The following is a 19,346-nucleotide window of genomic DNA, read 5'->3' as shown; positions in this document are numbered from 1 at the left end:
TGTTATATTGTCAAAGTTGTGCCTAAAAGTTACGTGTATAACTTGATAACTCTTAAAAAAAGCGAGAAATGAAAAGTTGTGGGACTTTTCAATATTTGTTGGATTTGAATCTAGTGGAATTGGGCTTAAAAGGGGATTTTGGAACTGCTCCATAAACTCTGCTCCACAAACTCCACCATGGAGCAGCTCCACAAAAAACTATGGCCTTGTTTACTTTTAAAAAAATTTGCAAAATAGGAATAGTAGCACTTTCGTTTATATTTGACAAATATTGTCCAATTATGCACTAACTAGGTTCAAAAGATTCGTCTCGTCAATTTCGACCAAACTGTGCAATTAGTTTTTATTTTTATCTATATTTAATACTCCATGCATACGTCTAAAGATTCGATGTGACGGGGAATCTGAAAATTTTTGGAGAACTAAACAAGGTCTAGAGTTTGTGGAGTACTCCCTCCGTCTCCAAATACTGCTATTTCTAGCAGATTTCAGACAGATTAGTGTGGCAAACAAAAGACCATTCTACCCTTAATTAATTTGGGTTCCACCATTTAATCATGTACGTTAAGTCATGGTTCTCTGGTTCCAAGGAGCTGCATTTAATGTCAACTAAACAGACTTAAACAATTACCATGCGCCAAAGTACTACTCCCTAGAAGAAATTAAATGGTCTAGTAGACCACGGAAGTTCCGAGGAGAATTAAATAGGTTGGTGGACTGAGTATGCTAGTAGAAATAGCAGTATTTGTGGACAAAATTTTCTCTTAGAAATAGCAGTATTTAGTGACGGAGGGAGTACCTCTTTAGGTGCTCTCACAACTTCGTCCTCTTTCCTCGAACTGAGTGCGTGGAGCTGAAACTGTTTAGCTAAAAAACGTGGAGTGGAGCTGAAAAACGTGGACCAGAGCAGTCCCAAACACCCCTTAATTATTATCCACAAATCAAAGCTGGAGGGCAAGATATCAACTAAGATGGCCTCCAAATCAGTTAGCGACAGGGCGACGTCCTCTTTTGGAGCCTAACGTTCACGGCATCAGCTCTTTCATTCAGTAATCACTAACTAAAGCAGAAAACAGGTTGACAAGTCGCTGTAGTGTGTATCGCCAAACAGCTCTTACTCCTCCAAGTGACCAAGTGTCACTCACTCACTCGTGTTGCACTAAGCTAAGTAGCTAATTAAGCCATTAAGGTGCAAGCCCAAACTCCTTGATACTCTGCACTTGGCTGCAAATTCTTGTCAGTACAGCTGGTGATGCCCTGGGCCGTGGGCGGCTGGCCTATATATTGGAGGTCCATCGCCCCACCACAGACCACCACAAGGGCAGACGTGCAACGCCTCTCCCCTGCCCCTCCCTAGTCCTCGGTCTCGACTAGCATCGCGAGCTGCACTGCTCTGCTCCCCTGCTGCTGTTCTGCTTCCCCTTACTGCTGCAGCTGACGAGCCGAGCTGAGCTCAGCCTCCTCCCACGACGTTCGCTCCTAGCCGAGTAGAGTGCATACGCTCGCTCACTCACCACACCAGCAGCCATGGTGGCGATCACGGCGCCGAGCTCGATCGAGCAGATCCCGCTGGTGCAGTGTCCCAGGGCCAATGCGAGCGCGGCCATCCCGTGCGTGGACCTGTCGGCGCCGGGCGCGGCCGCGGCGGTGGCCGACGCGTGCCGCGGCGTGGGCTTCTTCAGGGCGACCAACCACGGCGTGCCGGCGCGCGTGGTCGAGGCGCTGGAGGCCCGCGCGATGGCGTTCTTCGCGCTGCCCGCCCAGGAGAAGCTGGACATGTCCGGCGCCGCTCGCCCCATGGGGTACGGCAGCAAGCGCATCGGCTCCAACGGCGACGTCGGGTGGCTCGAGTACCTCCTCCTCTCCGTCAGCGCCAACACCGTCAAGATCTCCTCCCTGCCGCCCTCGCTCCGGTAAGCTAGAGCTGTTGATCTAGTTGCTTCGTCTTCGCCGTGCACGCACACCTGGGTCGATTCACTCAGCGGACTGGACGCATGAGCATGCAGAGCGGCATTGGAGGAGTACACGGCGGCGGTGAGGGAGGTGTGCGGGCGGGTGCTGGAGCTCATAGCGGAGGGGCTGGGCGTGGACAGGTCCCTGCTGCGTGCGATGGTGGTGGGGCGGGAAGGCAGCGACGAGCTGGTGCGGGTGAACCACTACCCGCCCTGCCCGCTGCTGCCGCCGGTGGACTGCGGCGTGACGGGGTTCGGGGAGCACACGGACCCGCAGATCATCTCCGTGCTCAGGTCCAACAGCACGGCTGGCCTGCAGATCAAGCTCCGGGACGGCAGGTGGGTCCCCGTGCCCCCCGCCCCGGAATCCTTCTTCGTCAACGTCGGAGACGCGCTGCAGGTACTCTACTATTTTGGTCCGCTTTTAAAAAACTTCCCTGCTCTAGTGCTATGCCTATGCATGCACCACAGACGTGTGTGCGTGTGTGTCCCTCTCTCTGGCGGCTCTGTGCTGCTGCCTGTGCCTGTGCGGCACCGCACCGGCGCATTGTTCGTTAATTCAGCTCGATCGCTCATGCCCTCGCGTTCCCGCATGCGCAGGTCCTGACGAACGGGCGGTTCAAGAGCGTGAAGCACCGGGTGGTGGCGCCGGAAGGGGCGCAGTCACGGCTGTCGGTGATCTACTTCGGCGGGCCGGCGCCGTCGCAGCGGATCGCGCCGCTGCCGGAGGTGATGCGGGACGGGGAGCAGAGCCTGTACCGGGAGTTCACCTGGGCCGAGTACAAGACCGCCATGTACAAGACCCGCCTCGCCGACCACCGCCTCGGCCCCTTCGAGCTGCGCGCCACCAACACCAACAGCTGCGTGCCGCCGCCGCCGCCGCCCAGCGTCGACCCGTACTGCAACGGCAGCGGCATCTGCATGCCGCAGCCGCCGCCGCAGCAGCAGCAGGTGGCAGAGGTGCACTAGTAGTAGACTAGACCACCGCCACACTACTGGTACTCCTACTACACTAGCCTACCGTGCCTGCTACTGCCTACTAGCTTCGTGGAGAGCAGTGCCAGGCTAGGCTAGCTGCTGCCCTGGTGCCCATGGTGGTGGCCTGATCCATGGCCATGGACCATGGAGCGAGTCCACCGCCGTCCACCTCTCCTTCCTTTTGTTTAATCCATATCGGGTAACTGAAATGTAACAGTAACCCGGTGGCTTGGCCATGGCCGGTCCAAGACTGGAGGAAGCCTGCTGCTTCGCGCTGCAGGTTGGCTCTCTGCGCCGCACCTGAGCCTGAGCCTGATCGACCGCTGCCTAGCTTCGTGTACATGGCCGTGTCCTTGTAGTTTGTGGTAGTAGCTGATACTGTCTGTGGTACTGTGGTAGTGATGTTGTTTGCATGTCGTCATGCTGCTGCCACTTTTGTTGCTTAGGATAGGAGTACTCCTACTCTAATCTGTCTTACTAAACCTAAACGGCAGGCAGGCGCCGTAGTTTGCTTACTCCTGCTGCTGATGCTGCTTGTTGTCTGTACATGAGCAAGCAGGGCTGTGTGGATGATGTGTAGCTGCATCTGTGACGGCGACAGGAACTGTGAAGCCTTTGTAAAGGGAAGTAAGACTAGTAGACTAGCAATTTCACGTGCACATGCCGTCCCAATTCCGATCTCTGTCTGTGTTCTTTTTTTTTTCTCTAAGGGCCTTTTTCATTTGAAAGTGATCTCTGTTTGTGTGTACACCATGTTCTTATCCCGCTGGAACGAGCTGCCTGGTGGCCTTCACCTAGTGCTTGCCGTTGGATCTGATCTGCCCTAGCTGCACCCCTATCACTAGCGGCTACTTCAGATAAGCCATTCCTCTTTGGATTAGAGGGTGTATGTGAGGGACAATACCCCCTCCAATCGAGATGGAAAACGGGTGTGTGTCGAAATCTCAAATGACTCCTAACCGAATTTACTTTGCCAGTGCGTTCGAGCCTTCGCTATCCCAACAGCTTGCCCAACCAGAGATCATGAACGCTCCACGATTTGCAATCATCTGCAACCCAATTCTAGTGTCTTCTATCATGGTAGTACTACCGATGAGACTAGCCTTACAAGACTTCCCTCGAAGAGCGTCCCTAACAGGTGCTAAATCGACAGCATAGAGGAACGCCCTAGCGCTTCCCACATAGCTAGTCTCGAGGCCTGGCCTTGTTTGGTTCATCTAAAAACCAAAAACTTTTTAATATTTTCTGACACGTCGAATTTTACGGCACATACATATATAAAACATTAAATATAGACGAAAATAAAAACTAATTACATAGTTTATCTGTAAATCGTGAGATAAATCTTTTGAGTCTAGTTAGTCTATGATTAGACAATAATTATCAAATAAAAATAAAAGTGCTATAGTACCTAAGCCAAAAAAATTTGGAACTAAACAAGGCCTCAATGAAAGCTCCCCCTCCTGTGGGTTTTTTTTTTTTTTGACAAATCCTCTTCTGGCTTTGATTCTCTGCGTACGGTCGCTGTTCTCAGCTCAGCTAACGATTTGAATTCTCATTGAGAACGCCCTAAGCCCTAATGGCGTCTGCAACGGCATTAGCGATTTTGTCAACTAATCTGGCATCAAAGAAGAATAAAAAATAAAAAGCTAAATGTACGGATGAACAATGTGAGTCCAATGAAGAAACACACACGCTAGCTACTCGTTTCTTAGCCTTCTCTTTCCTCCACACCAAACAAGACATGACGTCAGTTGATGACGTTGCTAGCTCGCAGACAACGCCTAAGGGCAGTTCTGACTAAAAGCATAGTTTCATATAATTAACTGAGGTTGTCACGCCACTGAAATAATGATGTGGTAAGATATTTAATAAGGAAATAGATAAAAAGGAGGAAAACTGCTAGTTCACATATAAACCAATTTGACACAATACACACGGCTCAAGAAAATGTCGACTTCCATGTTGGGAGAAAATCACGGTTTCTTCCATAAACTTTTGTGGGGGTGCATTTGTACATTGCTCGGTGATGTGTGGCACACCACTACATTAGCTCACCCACAAACCGCACCGCCGACATCATGCGAGCCATGTTGCTAGACTCATCCGCTGCAACCATGAGTCGTGCCACCGCACTCACCCACCCACAACCATGCTAGTCTGCCTACGTCCTGCTCGCCACGCCTTCACTTGCACCTGCACATCGCGCTTGCTTCCCACCAGCGGTACTTCCCACCAGCCTCCTGCACTAGTCCGCCTGTGTCCTGCTAGCCATACCACCACTTAAGTTGGTATATATGGAAATTATATAGTGATTTCTAGGTTGAAACATTTCAAGTTTGATAAACCACGTTAGCAAAACTTAAGTTGAATGAAATCGATCCTAATTTATATTAAAAAAATTCCAACGTACACGTTTTATAAATGGCAACATTGTGTGTGAAAAAGGCATCCTTTATTATCAGCTCTCTACCTCTAGTGATGTATTATCTCACTTGAACACGTTCAATTTTCATGCCAAATGAACAAATCCAATCTCCATAATTGTAGCTTTTACGTACCTCTAGATGTTTTCCCTATCAAATGTTTTTTTTTCTGGATTGGAGCAAGCTCAACCTTCTAGGATTTATTCCTCCATTGCAGTTGTAGCAAGCTCAAACACGGTACATCTGATCGTTATCACCATACAAATCCAGTGTTGCTAGACCATTACCCTGTTATCTATCTCCACTACTACTCTATATATCGATCTTTTACAACCTAAATCTCCGAAGACGCCGTACGGCCCCATCGAACCCTAGAGGAGAACATGCAATTGTGGCCGGCTACAATTGGTAAACTGCTAAATATTGTTGCTAAAACTAGTGCAATCACAACCTCCCGCTTTAGGCATAGGCGAACATGCCCGGTAATAACCACCAACCAAAACTCTAGCCTCCAATACTTCAAAAAGAAAAAAAAAAACTCCAAGATCTGAATATAAACTGAGCCTTGCATGCCCGGTAATAACCACCAACCAAAACTCTAGCCTCCAATACTTCAAAAAGAAAAAAAAAAACCTCCAAGATCTGAATATAAACTGAGCCTTGCATTGTGCCTTCTTCTGAAGGTGCCCAAAACACTGAGCCTTGCATTGCCTTATTCTTTCGAAGGAGCCCAAAACGTACACACTACACACACGAGTATCATTTGCTTGCTCCATTTGGTGGAACCAGCTTTCCTTCATTCTACTTGTGTTCGCACTCGCACCACCAGGACTGCTTGTTGTCGACAAGCCTATGTGCCCGGAAGGCCCGTATGGGCAACCTTAAAAGTCGTTCGTACTACGTACACTCCTGTGTGAGACCGACGGGTTCACGCCCGATGCATCTGCCGATGTGATCGGAGAGACGGTACCGGCAGCAGCCTGCTCGAGCAGTCCACAATGTTCGCCCGTGTGTCCGCCTATTCTGCCTGTACGTTCTTCTTTTTTTTCCCTATTACTTGCCTAGTAAACATGCTCATGTTTTGCAACAAAAGAAGTTAGGCCTGTTTAGTTTACCCTGAAAACCAAAAAAATTTCAAGATTCTCCGTCACATCGAATCTTATGGCACATGCATGAAACATTAAATATAGACGAAAACAAAAACTAATTACACAGTTTAACTGTAAATCACGAGACGAATCTTTTGATCCTAGTTAGTCTATGATTGGATAATATTTGTCACAAACAAACGAAAGTGCTATAGTACCGAAATCTTTTCACTTTTCGGAACTAAACAAGGCCTTATTGAATGTACATGCATGAGGCTCTGGAGGGTTACACTACCAGTACAGCCTCTGTTTACATGCTTCTGCGAGTCTGAAGAAGAGCCTTGACCACCAGAGGCACTCTCTGTGTTTACCTGAGGCTATCTTGATCGGATTCTCGGCGCATTCAGGAGTTGAGAGAACTATATATAGGCGTAGCATGTCTAGCAGCCGTTCAGAATCCTGTTTGATGGTCACATGCATCGCCGCTCCTTCTCCTGTATCGATCGGCTATATATATATTATTACGGTATCCTGTATACATGTGTATACCAGCACAGGATAGCAACGACGCGTGATGGATTGGCACGAAGAGGAACAGTTGATATGTGGCAGCATATATACATGCATGTGAACCCATGTCCTGACAGGCACGGCGTCGTCCATGTGGTCTCTCTCCCCTTTTTCAGATGTTGTCCTACGTGCATTGCCTTTCGCTCTGTATACGTGGCCAGCCCATGCACACTACCACTACACTACAGGTCTACTTACCACTTTTGCCGGAACACCCAGGTTTTGTCAGCTGCCCAACATGCATGCATGCAGCCCATGAGAGACCACAAGACTATCCGGTGACGCGTACTACGTTGCATGCCTTGGCGTACAGTACGTCTTGGCATGCCGATGCAGGCACCAGGCAGTGGATCGATCGGAGTCGGAGACTGCTGCCCACGCAGTTGCAGGCAGCACAGCGGCATGGCAAGGTCACATGCAGATGCAGGCAGGCAGCAGGCTCGCCCTCGCGTCGCCGTCGGCCCGTCGCATCGATCGCCCGGGCCGCGCGCGCGCGGCTAGGGCCAGGCGGCCAGGGACAAGCTGAGTTGGTGCTGCAAGCAAAGCAAAGCAAAGCAAGGTAGCCCAACGCGCGCGACCCGGCCGGTCCGGCAGCAGATGCATCAGGAGATGATGGAGCGCGAGTGCGATCTCCTGGGCGCACGTACGTACCGGTCGGGCCGCCGGGGGCGCGCACCGCGCAGGAGCTGGTATAGACAGATCGATGCGGACCGGCCGGCCGGAAAAGACGTGCCCGGCGTACCAAACGTACGCCACCGTGTACCCGGCCGGGCGCGGCGCGCTCCCCGGCCGATAGATCAATCTGGCAGCCGGCAGGCATGGCGCTCCGGCGTCCGCGTCGCCACCGAATCGGCGTGAACTGCACTGCGCCATCGTCGCTGGATTCCGGCGGGCCACGTTGGGGTCCGGCTGGTTAATTAGGTGGGCCGCCGATGCAACGCGCGGTCGGGCGCCGGCCATTATTCGACGTGGCACGTACGAGCGCGCGGTCGCCGCCGGCCGGCCGGTCCCGATCATACTGGTCGTCGTCGTTTAATTAGGCGTAGCATTGGAAGCAAGTTTTGCCGAACGAGGATCGGTATGAGAGCTACGATATTTGCCTGCTTCAGAGATCGTTAGTTAGCGTGTACGTCGTACGTTCGTACGTGTGGCTGTGTGCTGGCAGATCTATGCATGGGGTTAGGGGGTCGAGAGCGATCGGAATAGACAGAGATGTGTGTGTTTTGCACTAAAGAAGCAGCAGCTAGCTAGCGGCATGCAAAAAAAAAAAAAAATCTCCATCCCAAGGAGAGAAAAGGGCGATAACAGGCTTGCAGCAAACAATGCCAGGATCGAGCACGAAGTTTGGTGGCTCCGACCGTGAGCGCGGAGCCAGATTTTTGTCACACAGCTGCCACGAAGTTTGGCCGACCCCTGCCGCTGCCGGGCGTCGTGTATTACACGGACACGACACGGGCGCCCAGCTACGTACAGCACGGGTGCACCGCATTGCATTGCATGCAGCTGGGAAGGACGGACGACGACCAGCAAGAGCCAGCCATGCAGGCCCCTACCGCGACGGGAACGGCGTCCAAGTGCCGGCGCCTTCTCGGGAGTGAGTTGTAGATCGAGTATAGCCCGATTCTTGCATTGCCTATATAGTGCTTTAGTTGCCCACAACAACGAGATACCCGGCGTGCACGCCTCCGGTCCATCATCGTACGTACGTATATATCGTACGCGGCGTCAAAAATGACAAGCCATGGTTTTCTTTTCTTCGTCGCTACTCACAATCACATGCATGCATGGAGGAATACAGCAGTGTAGATCTGCATGCAGTTTCCTGTGGTTCGGGGACGGTTTGTTACTGTTGACTCGATCTAGACCCATCAAGATTCACCTGTCCAGCTCCAGCATGCATGCATTGTAGTACTGTTAGGGAGCGAATTAGGGAGCGCGTACTCACTCCGTTCCAAAATAAGTGTCGTTTGCGCTTTCCAAGAAATAACTTTAACTAAATATATAGTAAAAAATATTAATATTTATAGTACATAATTAATATCATTGGAAAGATCTTTAAGTTTAGTTTTTTAACAAATTTATTTAGAGACACAAATATTGTATATATTTTCTACAAATCGAGTCAAATTTGTGGCACGAAAACCTAAAACGGCACTTTTTTTTTTGGACGGAGGGAGTACGTGCGTGCAGACGCAGACGCGGCGGGTCACAGACACGGGGGTCATTGCCGTGCGTCTGATGATTTGACCGAAAGCTTTGCATGATTGGTCTGGTCGTATCCACGGCTTTGCCCGGGGCGGGATTCTTCTGTTTGCATGACCCTGGACAAATGAAAAGGAAGAGATGCCGGCTTCTTTTTCCGGTAAAAAAATTGTTGCCTCGCCAACACATTGAGCCCTTGTTTAGTTCACCCAAAAAATCAAAGTTTTTAAGATTTGCGTCACATCGAATCTTACGGCACATGCATGAAATATTAAATATAGAAAAAAAACAAAAACTAATTACACAGTTTGCATGTAAATCGCGAGACGAATCTTTTGACCCTAGTTAGTCACATCAAATTTTACGGTACATGCATAAAGTATTAAATATAAATAAAAAATAACTAATTGTGTAGTTAAATTGAAAATCACCAGAGGAATACCTTTTGAGTCTAGTTAATTTATAATTGGATAATAATTGTTAAATAAAATGAAAGTGCTACAGTAATCAATATTAAATATTTTGTGTCTAGTTAGTCTATAATTAAATAATAATTGTTAAAAAAACGAAAATACTACAGTAACCAGCTTTAAAAATTTTCACTTTTTAGGTGTAACTAAACAAGACCTCATTTCAGCTTGGCCCTAGTTAGTCCATAATTGAACAATATTTGTCAAATACAAACAAAAGTGCTACAGTGCCTATTAAAAAAACATCTAAACATGGACTATATATACTTATATTTTTTATCTTTATATATGTCGCGAGGCTTTGGCACGCATCTATCTACTGGTCGTGAGTCGTGACCCGCGCGTAATTTCAGTTGAGACATGTTTATTTGGTCCAAATCAACAAAACCTACGTTGATTACTACTATTACTGTTACAAGGACCGTGTTACTAGTACTCAGGAGTACCGAGTTGATAAGAGCAAGTATAGTAATGGGTTGTAAGCTAGCTAAATGCTGAGGTGAAGAAGAGAAAAGAAAAGAAAAAAGAGAAGTAGATAACTCTAAGCTTACAGCTAGATTAGACATACAGGAATAAAGAAATTTTATGAGAAGGATAGATGAACCTCAAGATGGCAACGGGCCCCGATCCCCGATGGGGATTTCCTCCATTAGGGGAAGAAAATAGGGTAGATTTGTCCCCCACAGAGACGTTAATGGCTGAATCTCAGCCCCGTCGGGTGAGGCGGGGATGGGAACGTTCCCTACCTCCCCGTCCCCATTCCCCGCTGAGTCCCCGAGTGTCGACGAAAGCTGGTCGGCAGTCTACCTTGGGGTATACCCACGGTAGTAGTTTATCGGTAGACGGTGCGCAAACTACGAACTCGATGGTGACGCAAGACACGGACAAGCTTTTTATCCAGGTTCGGCCGCCGAGTTGGCGTAATACCTACGTCCTGCGTCTGGTTGTATTGATTTGTGTTGAGAGAATATGATGTATGACTTGTCCTCTAGGAGACCCCTGCCCCTCCTTATATATCCTGAAGGGACAGAGTTACAAGCAAAGTATCCTATTTGGTACAATATCTTGTAGCCTTACGGTGCACGCCGATCAGTTGTGCGCCGCATGTCTTCATCCTGTGGGTCGAGCCACCTCTGATGGTGCGGCCCATATAGGCCCATGAGGGTATAGGGGTTTATACCCCCACAGCTAGTCCCCGAGCACCATGTATTGTGATGTAACACGCTGTCTTGAGCTTCTTCGATCAGTGAGGCTTGACGTCTTCAATAAGTAGGAAAGTCGCCCAAACAGTTGCAACGGTATTTTGACCAACTCAAAAGACAGTTGATCAACATTGACATCGAAGAAGCAGGTTGTTCGAAGAATGCATGGTGCTCTTAATTAAAAAAGATTTCTTTCCTGGTGAAGTGTGCCCACTTTACTTTTCTGAAAAGTATAGACCTCAAAAAAGCAAGCATATTCACCGCAAGGTGAAGTGTGCCCACTTAGTCCCCGAGCCTGGTAGTAGGTGACGTAGGCACGTGGTGCCAGGGTCTAAAAAGAAAATCATAGAAATTCTAAAACCGAGATGCATCGACAGATGCATCGTACCGATGTAGTCCCCGAGCTTGCTGGAAGGCGAAGTATGAGCCTTGTAGCAAGGTCTAAAAAATTGAATTTACCAGTCCCCGAGCATATCATGCTCGTCTGCAATTGAATAGACTAATCGACCAGTCCCCGAGCATATAACGCTCGGTGGTCGGTACAGTCCCCGAATTCTCAAATTGGTGGGCTGGTCGACCAGTCCCCGAGCGTATAGTGCTCGGTGGTCGGTGCAATCCCCAAACTCTCAAATTGGTGAGCTGGTCGACCAGTCCCCGAGCGTATAGTGCTCGGTGGTCGGTGCAATCCCCAAACTCTCAATTGGTGAGCTGGTCGACCAGTCCCCGAGCGTATAGTGCTCGGTGGTCGGCACAGTCCCCGAGCACGGCGTAGGGACCGGTGGACGAGTCCCCGAGCGTGGTTGGGGACGTAAACGTGCTCGGTGGTCGGCACAGTCTTCGAGCACAGCATAGAGACTAGTCGACAAGTCCCCGAGCGTGGTTGGGAACGTAAACGTGCTCGGTGGTCGGAGCAGTCCCCGGGCACAGCGTAAGGAATAGTCGACGAGTCCCCGAGCGTAGCTTGTCGACTGGGCCAAACCCCTGAAAAATAAATATAAATAATAGGTAGTACATGATGTATAAATAAACTTTAGATAAAAATCAGTACTGAGATAAGTTTTAGATTTTTTGTTATAAAATTAGCACAAGTAGTTAATTCATCCTAGAGCTTGTACCAGCTCTGGTCTAGCCAACAATCAGCATGAGGTGCGGAACCTAGACACGCGTGGGATTGCCAGCCTCGCCAGAGAGCTACTGCCGACCACCCGGAACGCAGAGGGCGGATCTCGTGCACGTGTAGGGAGGAGTCGGAGACAGTACCGGCTCTGGAAAGCTCGTGTAGGAGAAAAAACTAGTGTGGCTAAACAAAAAGTTGTTTTTGAAGGATAATAAAAAATATTATGCCAAAAATAAATAAGATATTAGAAGTGTACTTATCTTTGGATGAAAGTCTAGTCGGTGACGACAAAATTGTCCGGCCCTCGAGCTTTTCGACTTGTCATGACGGTGGTCGCTGTTGTCGTAGCGTCGTTCTTCGCGGCGATTATTATTGCGACTGGTGGTCAGAGCAAGTAGGCTAAACAATTTGGTCGATGGCCCGAGCAGGTCGGTGTTGTCGATCTGCCTCCCTTTGTAGCAGGGAAGCGGGTGACGCGTTGTCGGCGTGGTCGGAGACGTTGCTGGAGTAGTCAGAGTCATAGCCAGCGTGGTTGAAGCCGCCGCCGACGTCGATGAAGAAGTGGTTGGCGCAGATCGGATCTACACCTCCTCCGTGGTCATGGCGGTGAAGTTGTTGAAGCTGACGGTGAACGTGAAGTCGCCCGCCATGGCCGCGAAGTCAGGGATGATGGCCATCTTGTTCGTCGGAAGAGCTGTACGCACACCCCCTACCTGGCGCGCCACTGTCGACGAAAGCTGGTCGGCAGTCTACCTTGGGGTATACCCACGGTAGTAGTTTATCGGTAGACGGTGCGCAAACTACGAACTCGATGGTGACGCAAGACACGGACAAGCTTTTTATCCAGGTTCGGCCGCCGAGTTGGCGTAATACCTACGTCCTGCGTCTGGTTGTATTGATTTGTGTTGAGAGAATATGATGTATGACTTGTCCTCTAGGGGACCCCTGCCCCTCCTTATATATCCTGAAGGGACAGAGTTACAAGCAAAGTATCCTATTTGGTACAATATCTTGTAGCCTTGCGGTGCACGCCGATCAGTTGTGCGCCGCATGTCTTCATCCTGTGGGTCGAGCCACCTCTGATGGTGCGGCCCATATAGGCCCATGAGGGTATAGGGGTTTATACCCCCACACCGAGTATAGCCCATAACCGCCATAGTGCATAGAGGCCCAATTAATCCAGCCCAAAACTCTTATATATATATATATATATATATATATATATATATATATATATATATATATATATATATATATATATATATATATATATATATATATATATATATATATATATATATATATATATATATATATATATATATTGTGAAACCCTAGCTCCTCCTTCTCACCATCCATTTGTCTCCAGGCGCCGCACTTTCTTCCCCACGCCGTAGCCCGACGCTCGCACTTCTTCCCCGATGTCGCACGAGTGCAGGAGCCGCGACTCTGAGAGCTCCTTTGCCGGCTCACCGCCCCCTCCCCCTCCCCCTCCTCTCGTGGCTCTGAGAGCTCTGCCGCCGCCCCCTCCCATCCTCCCCCTCCCCTGCGGGCTTTGGCTCTGACTCTGAGAGCTTTGTCGCCGCCACCCTCCCCCTCCCCAGCGGCTCTGAGAGCTCCGCCGCCACCCCCTCCCCCTTCCCCCGACCACCGCGGGCCGCGGCTCTGAGAGCTCGCTGAGAGCTTTCCCAGGGATGGCGTCTGGAATTAGATCCTACATCACGGGGTAGTGAAGATCTTCAGTTGCGCCTGAAATTGGATCCTGTCGTGGTCGCAAGTGGTGCTGTTGAATCGGGGATGAAATCCCTGTTTGGGGACTGGGACGGGGAAAATGTATCCCCGATGGCGGGGACGGGGACGGAGAGCGGGGAGTTTTGATTCACTCGGGGGAGAGAACGTTTCGTTCAAACCCGACGAGGATAGCCCCGTTGCCATCTTGAGATGAACCATGTATTAATAGTGAATATTTAGCTGCTATATGAATGAGCTGAAATAAAGCTGCAAAAAATTTTACATTTAGCAAGTGACATATATTATTAGCCTTGCTCGAAGGGAGCGATGATTGATAGACCAGCAGTGGCTGTGCGGCACTGTGGAGTCGGGATTGGAGACGGGGAGCTGCCATACATACACACACGAACAGCTGAGCGGCCGGCTATTCCGATGGGAGCGAATCAATCAGGACCGGGATGGAGGCCCAGGCCCCTTCAATTCAATCCGGCTTCGTGCTGTGTTCGTCCCGGATCGTGGAGCATCCATCGCAAAGACACAAGAGAGAATCTTTGTCGCGCGCCAGGTGGAAGCGGAAGCGGCAGCGGTGGTGGTGGCGGCAGGAGGGACCAGGAGGGGATCCCCTGCCCCTGGACCCTGTGGCCTGAATCCAGATTGGACAAGTCGCTCGTGCTAGCTAGCTTCTTTTCGCGTTGCATTGCATCTTTTGCATGCAATGCACCATACGCATACGCTCCCGTGTGTGCTATGCTACGCCACCAGGTGCAGGTAGCTTAGCTAGCTAGTAGGCCGCTAGCGAGCGCTGTAGCTCTTGACAAGTTGAGGTTTGAGATAAACATGCATGCATGGGGGGGTGACAGCCGACAGGCGCATGGCATGCGACTGCGATCGATCATCGATGCAGTAGTTGATTGGTAGCTAGCCTGCCCTGCTGGCTCTCCTCGTGGCCGGCGGTCCTTCGTCGCGCGCCGGTCCTTGCTGCCTACGTACCAGTTACAGCCTGCTTTGATTCCTCTAGGATTGTTAGTCACGTGATCCAATTATCCAATTAAACAAAGCCCCGACTATATATTGCATCGCTATCCAAGTGTTGGGAGGTGCATGCGTTGCATCCATCTGGCACAGCACGTTCTTTCTTATCCTACAACTGTGCCGGCCTGGGGCTACCTAGCTAGACGGGCGTGGTGAAAGCAACAGTTGCTGCTTGCTAGGCCTTGTTTAGTTCCGAAAAGTGAAAACTTTTCGGAACTGTAGCACTTTCGTTTGTTTGTGACAAATATTATCCAATCATGCACTAACTAGGATTAAAAGATTCGTCTCGTGATTTTCAGCTAAACTGTGTAATTAGTTTTTGTTTTCGTCTATATTTAATGTTTCATGCATGTGCCACAAGATTCGATGTGACAGGGAATCTTGAAAACTTTTTGGTTTTCAGGGTGAACTAAACAAGGCCCTAGTAAGAGTGTGTGGTGTGGCCGGCACGTCGAGAGGTTGCTGCGGCAGCCGGCACGGCAGGACCAGCCGCCCGGGCGAACGAGGCGAGCAACCCACAACCAGCGCCCACATACAGTACAATGGTGCGTTTTAGAGCCTATTTACCTATTTAAAAAGTTATGATTGAAAATATTATTTGTTAAAAAAAACGCTGCGAATGACAGATGATTTTTAAACCAACAGGCAACAGGGCCTTAGTCTGTGGCCAAGTGGTCGTTATGGCTAGTGGGATGGTGATGGAATCGAAGAGTGGATAAGGAAGCCAGGACCAGAGCCAATGGGCTGGCATATCCATATCATAGCGCGCTGGCTGTCAGGCTGAGGCTGAGCACAGGCAACAACAAGCGATCCAGCATTCCGTACGTCCTCGCCGAGACGAGAAGCCAAATTGCCAAAGCCGATGGAGTACCATAGCGACCCTCACCCCCTTCCCGTTGACAGAAAAGGAGCGCCCGAGCTTATCTGCTGATCCAGCAGCTGCAGAAGATTCGATTCCACCAGGTTTTGGTTTTGCGCAGCGCGCAACGTAGGGCGTCTTGGGTCGGCGTCGGCCCTTTTCCTTGCCTCGGGGTCGGGGGGATGCCATTGTGGGATGTGTCGTGGACGGCCCTGCTGGCTGACGTCCATGGGCCGTGCTCCCGTATTGCGGCCTGCCATAATACGGCACGACATGCGGACACAAGTCCATTGGTGTTAGTGCAAAAACATGACGCGTGTTACTGCAAAACCACTTTTTTAAAACGTATTTCAGTTGCTCAACAATTTTTAAAACTGGGTATATCCATTATATATGCAAACTTTTAAACTAGAAAAAATCGTATGAAAATAAAAAAACTTCATATGCGTTTGTACAACTCTACGAGACTAAAAACCAGAAATTGTCTACACATGTACCTGAAATTTACTTTTTTGTATGTCTAGTTTGAGTTTACATCTTAACTTTTGCATGTATATGCATACAGACAATATAGATGTACCAAGTTTATTTTTTAGTGACCCAAGTGCATTTTCAAATGCTTTGCATGTTTGCACCACGTATGAAATACAGTGCATGGAATGAAGGTTTACCAAGATACATCAAACACAACGCAATGGTCAAGGATTAGCCAATACATTTGTACCAAATGAGAAAAAAAAAACAATGCATGCTAAAACTATTAGGCCTTGTTCAGTTTAGCGGGAATTGAAGAGAATTGAATCTCCCTGCAAATTAAAATTTTTCCTCATCCCTTCCAATCCCCCTATGGATCAGAGGGGATTAACTGACCAAGCCTTTAAGGAGCTCCTCCGGACAGTGTTGACAAATTATGGCGAAACAGCCTCCAAATTAACAATTTAGCCATGGTTCGCCGAGGTACCCTAGGAGGTTTCAGTGCTCCCGAGTAAAGAAGCAAAATAAGAACAAGCTAGCGGAGTTCCGGCAGCATGATTCTGAAACCTCAGAGCATAGATGGGACACGTTGGATATGCAACTGATGGTCAGATAGGAACAGACAAAGCAACACCTGCTTTGATGCTTACGGGCACTGCAGCGAATGGAGCTACAGCCACAAGTATACAAAGCAAGATTCGCAGACATGTTTTTGACCCCATTGCAACGTTCAACAGATTTGCTCTCATCAAGCAAGCGGGGTATTCAATCGGCTCCAAACTATGGAAGTGTTATTACATCTGAAATAACACTTGGTTGTCATGCCCCACTTGCATACAGGCGAGTCCACTCCTTCGCTGAAAGACCAAACGCCGCCATATTAGGGCATCTGTATAAACGTGAAGCAGAATCCACCACTTTTTTCATAGCTGTGTTTAGTGCAGCTACAAGTACCTGTCTCAACAGCTTCAGCTTCATTGGATTTCCAGTGTCTCGCAATGTTGTCTGAGAGAGGATCATCTGGATTTGGGGCGCTCAGAAGTGCCTGAATGCTGAAGAGCGAATATTGTCAGGGGGCAGTGTGGTAGCACACTGATATGCTAGAACCATTGAAGTAGGCAGTAGAGAAATACATATTGCAAGACGAAAATTGGATACTGTAAATACAATACAGAGTACAACATCATAAATCACCCAACATCAGAACTATGTTGCCTCAGCAGAACTGTACGTATCTGAAGACCGGACTCCATTTCCATTTGTCCTTAAGAATGTCGGCAAAATTATGACAGAGATGAGGCATCACTTTCTTGCAACAATAAAAAAAGGCAAACAGTACCATTTTCCTACCTTGTCAATGTTGGGATGGTAAATTTTGTGAGAAATCTAACCTGTAACAGCAGCAGGACAGGTAAACTTACCATCAACAACTATTACAGCAAAGTGACAGATAGAATAAATAGAAGAGCTGTAAATAAAGTTAGACAACACTGGTCCCCAAATAGGAGAATAGAAGGCATTCCCGATTTGTTAACCACATCTGTGTGATAATTTGTAGTTGTACCATTCAAATCAGAATTCAGAAGTACTATAGAACCACTCAATGAAGGTGTTCAAATTATGTGAAAATAATACAAAAGAGCTAACAGAAGAACAAATCTGACTTCCATATATGTAAGGAAAGGAAGACAATAGAATTCATACGTACTATAGGACTACTCAAGGAATGGTAGTGCTGATTTTCCAGCAAAAGCAAGTTCTAAGTACTCCTGTTCATTAGGATTACAATGCAAATTAGTGAGTACAACTTCACATTGACCCTACCACAAAAGGAATGGATAAAAATGTAAACATGCATTAGAAGAAACACCACTGACACAAAGTTCAAGCAAGAAAATTTTCAACTAAACAACTGCACACAGTGGTGGAGCTTGATCAAACTTCCAGAGCCAGCTAAGCTTATAGAGTGCTTTAATTTAGTGCTTTTGTTTATAAGCGTGGATGATTAGATTTTGCTTTGGCTAATTGTAAAACCAGAATGTGCAATGGCCACCTTTGGCCTTCAATCTGCCCCTGACTATGCAGAGTGAAATTACTTACTTACATATATGGAAGACAGGAAGAGACAGCTAACCAATAACAAAATGGAAGGGGGCCTGGCCGGCTGGCCCTGTGCTCTATTAAGGCCTGGTTTAGTTCGCAAAAATTTTCAAGATTTCCCGTCACATCGAATTTTTCATCGTATGCATGGAGCATTAAATATAATCAAAAATAAAAACTAACTGCACAGTTTACCTGTAATTTGTGAGATGAATCTTTTGAGCCTAGTTACTCCGTGATTGGACAATGTTTGTCAAATAAAAACGAAATGCTACAGTAGCCAAAAACAAAAAATTTTGCCAACTGAATATGTTCTTGATAGGACTTTGAAGTTAATCAAGTAGAATTAAATTAAATATATCAAACAGTTGTAATCAGGCAATAAACCACAATTGATACTAATAGAGACAAATGAATGCTAAAGCACATATAACACGGATATATATATAAATGCCAATTGATGCCAATTATTAGCTTTTTATTCACACGAATTATTGTCAGCACGCCGATTCACTATTTTATTTTGCAATGTGGTGAACTAATCTCTGCAAGATTCATGTCGTTTCTCTCTTATGAATCTGTCAGAGATCATATCATTATGGATGCATCATCTGTCAGGTGTGCAAAAATGACTTACTTCAAAAAAAAATTGTAAATTTTTTTAGATTTCCCGTCGCATTGAATCTTTATACGCATGCATGAAGTATTAAATATAGACGAAAATAAAATTAATTTACAGTTCAACTGTAATTTGCGAGACGAATCTTTTGAACCTAGTTAATTTATAATTGAATAATATTTGTTAAATATAAACGAAAATACTACAGTATCTTTTTTTTAAAAAAAAATGGAACTAAACAAGGCCTCGGATGCTTTTAGTGGCCTGCATTGGGAGATCGGAACCTGGAAGCTCCGAGCCTTCCATGCTTCTGTAAGCACTGCTCTGTGAAAGTGTCCTGCGTAGATACTAGTTTAGCATCATTCTGTGGGACTTGTAGTATTCAGTTGAAATTTGAAACATTATTCCAATTGGGAATTATTCTGCCTCATTCGCTGCGCCGCGCCCTGCTAGTCTGCTACTCCTAGCCGTAAGACTATCTCCACCGATCATCCAAAATACAAGATTCATTCCTTTTTGGTAGCAC

General features: G+C 47.8%; 1 protein-coding gene across 1 annotated transcript; it reads left to right on the top strand.

The window, feature by feature from the left end:
• LOC8063590 (gibberellin 2-beta-dioxygenase) lies at positions 1,331–3,606 on the top strand. Its single transcript, XM_002441465.2, has 3 exons — positions 1,331–1,913; positions 2,007–2,352; positions 2,553–3,606. The coding sequence occupies exons 1-3, from the start codon at positions 1,528–1,530 to the stop codon at positions 2,919–2,921; spliced, it is 1,101 nt and encodes a 366-aa protein (XP_002441510.1). The 5' UTR covers positions 1,331–1,527; the 3' UTR covers positions 2,922–3,606.

Source organism: Sorghum bicolor, chromosome 9, assembly GCF_000003195.3.
Source record: "Sorghum bicolor cultivar BTx623 chromosome 9, Sorghum_bicolor_NCBIv3, whole genome shotgun sequence".
Lineage (NCBI taxonomy): Eukaryota > Viridiplantae > Streptophyta > Magnoliopsida > Poales > Poaceae > Sorghum > Sorghum bicolor.
The sequence above is the reverse complement of the archived record's forward strand: the minus strand, read 5'-3'. Positions and strand labels throughout refer to the sequence as shown.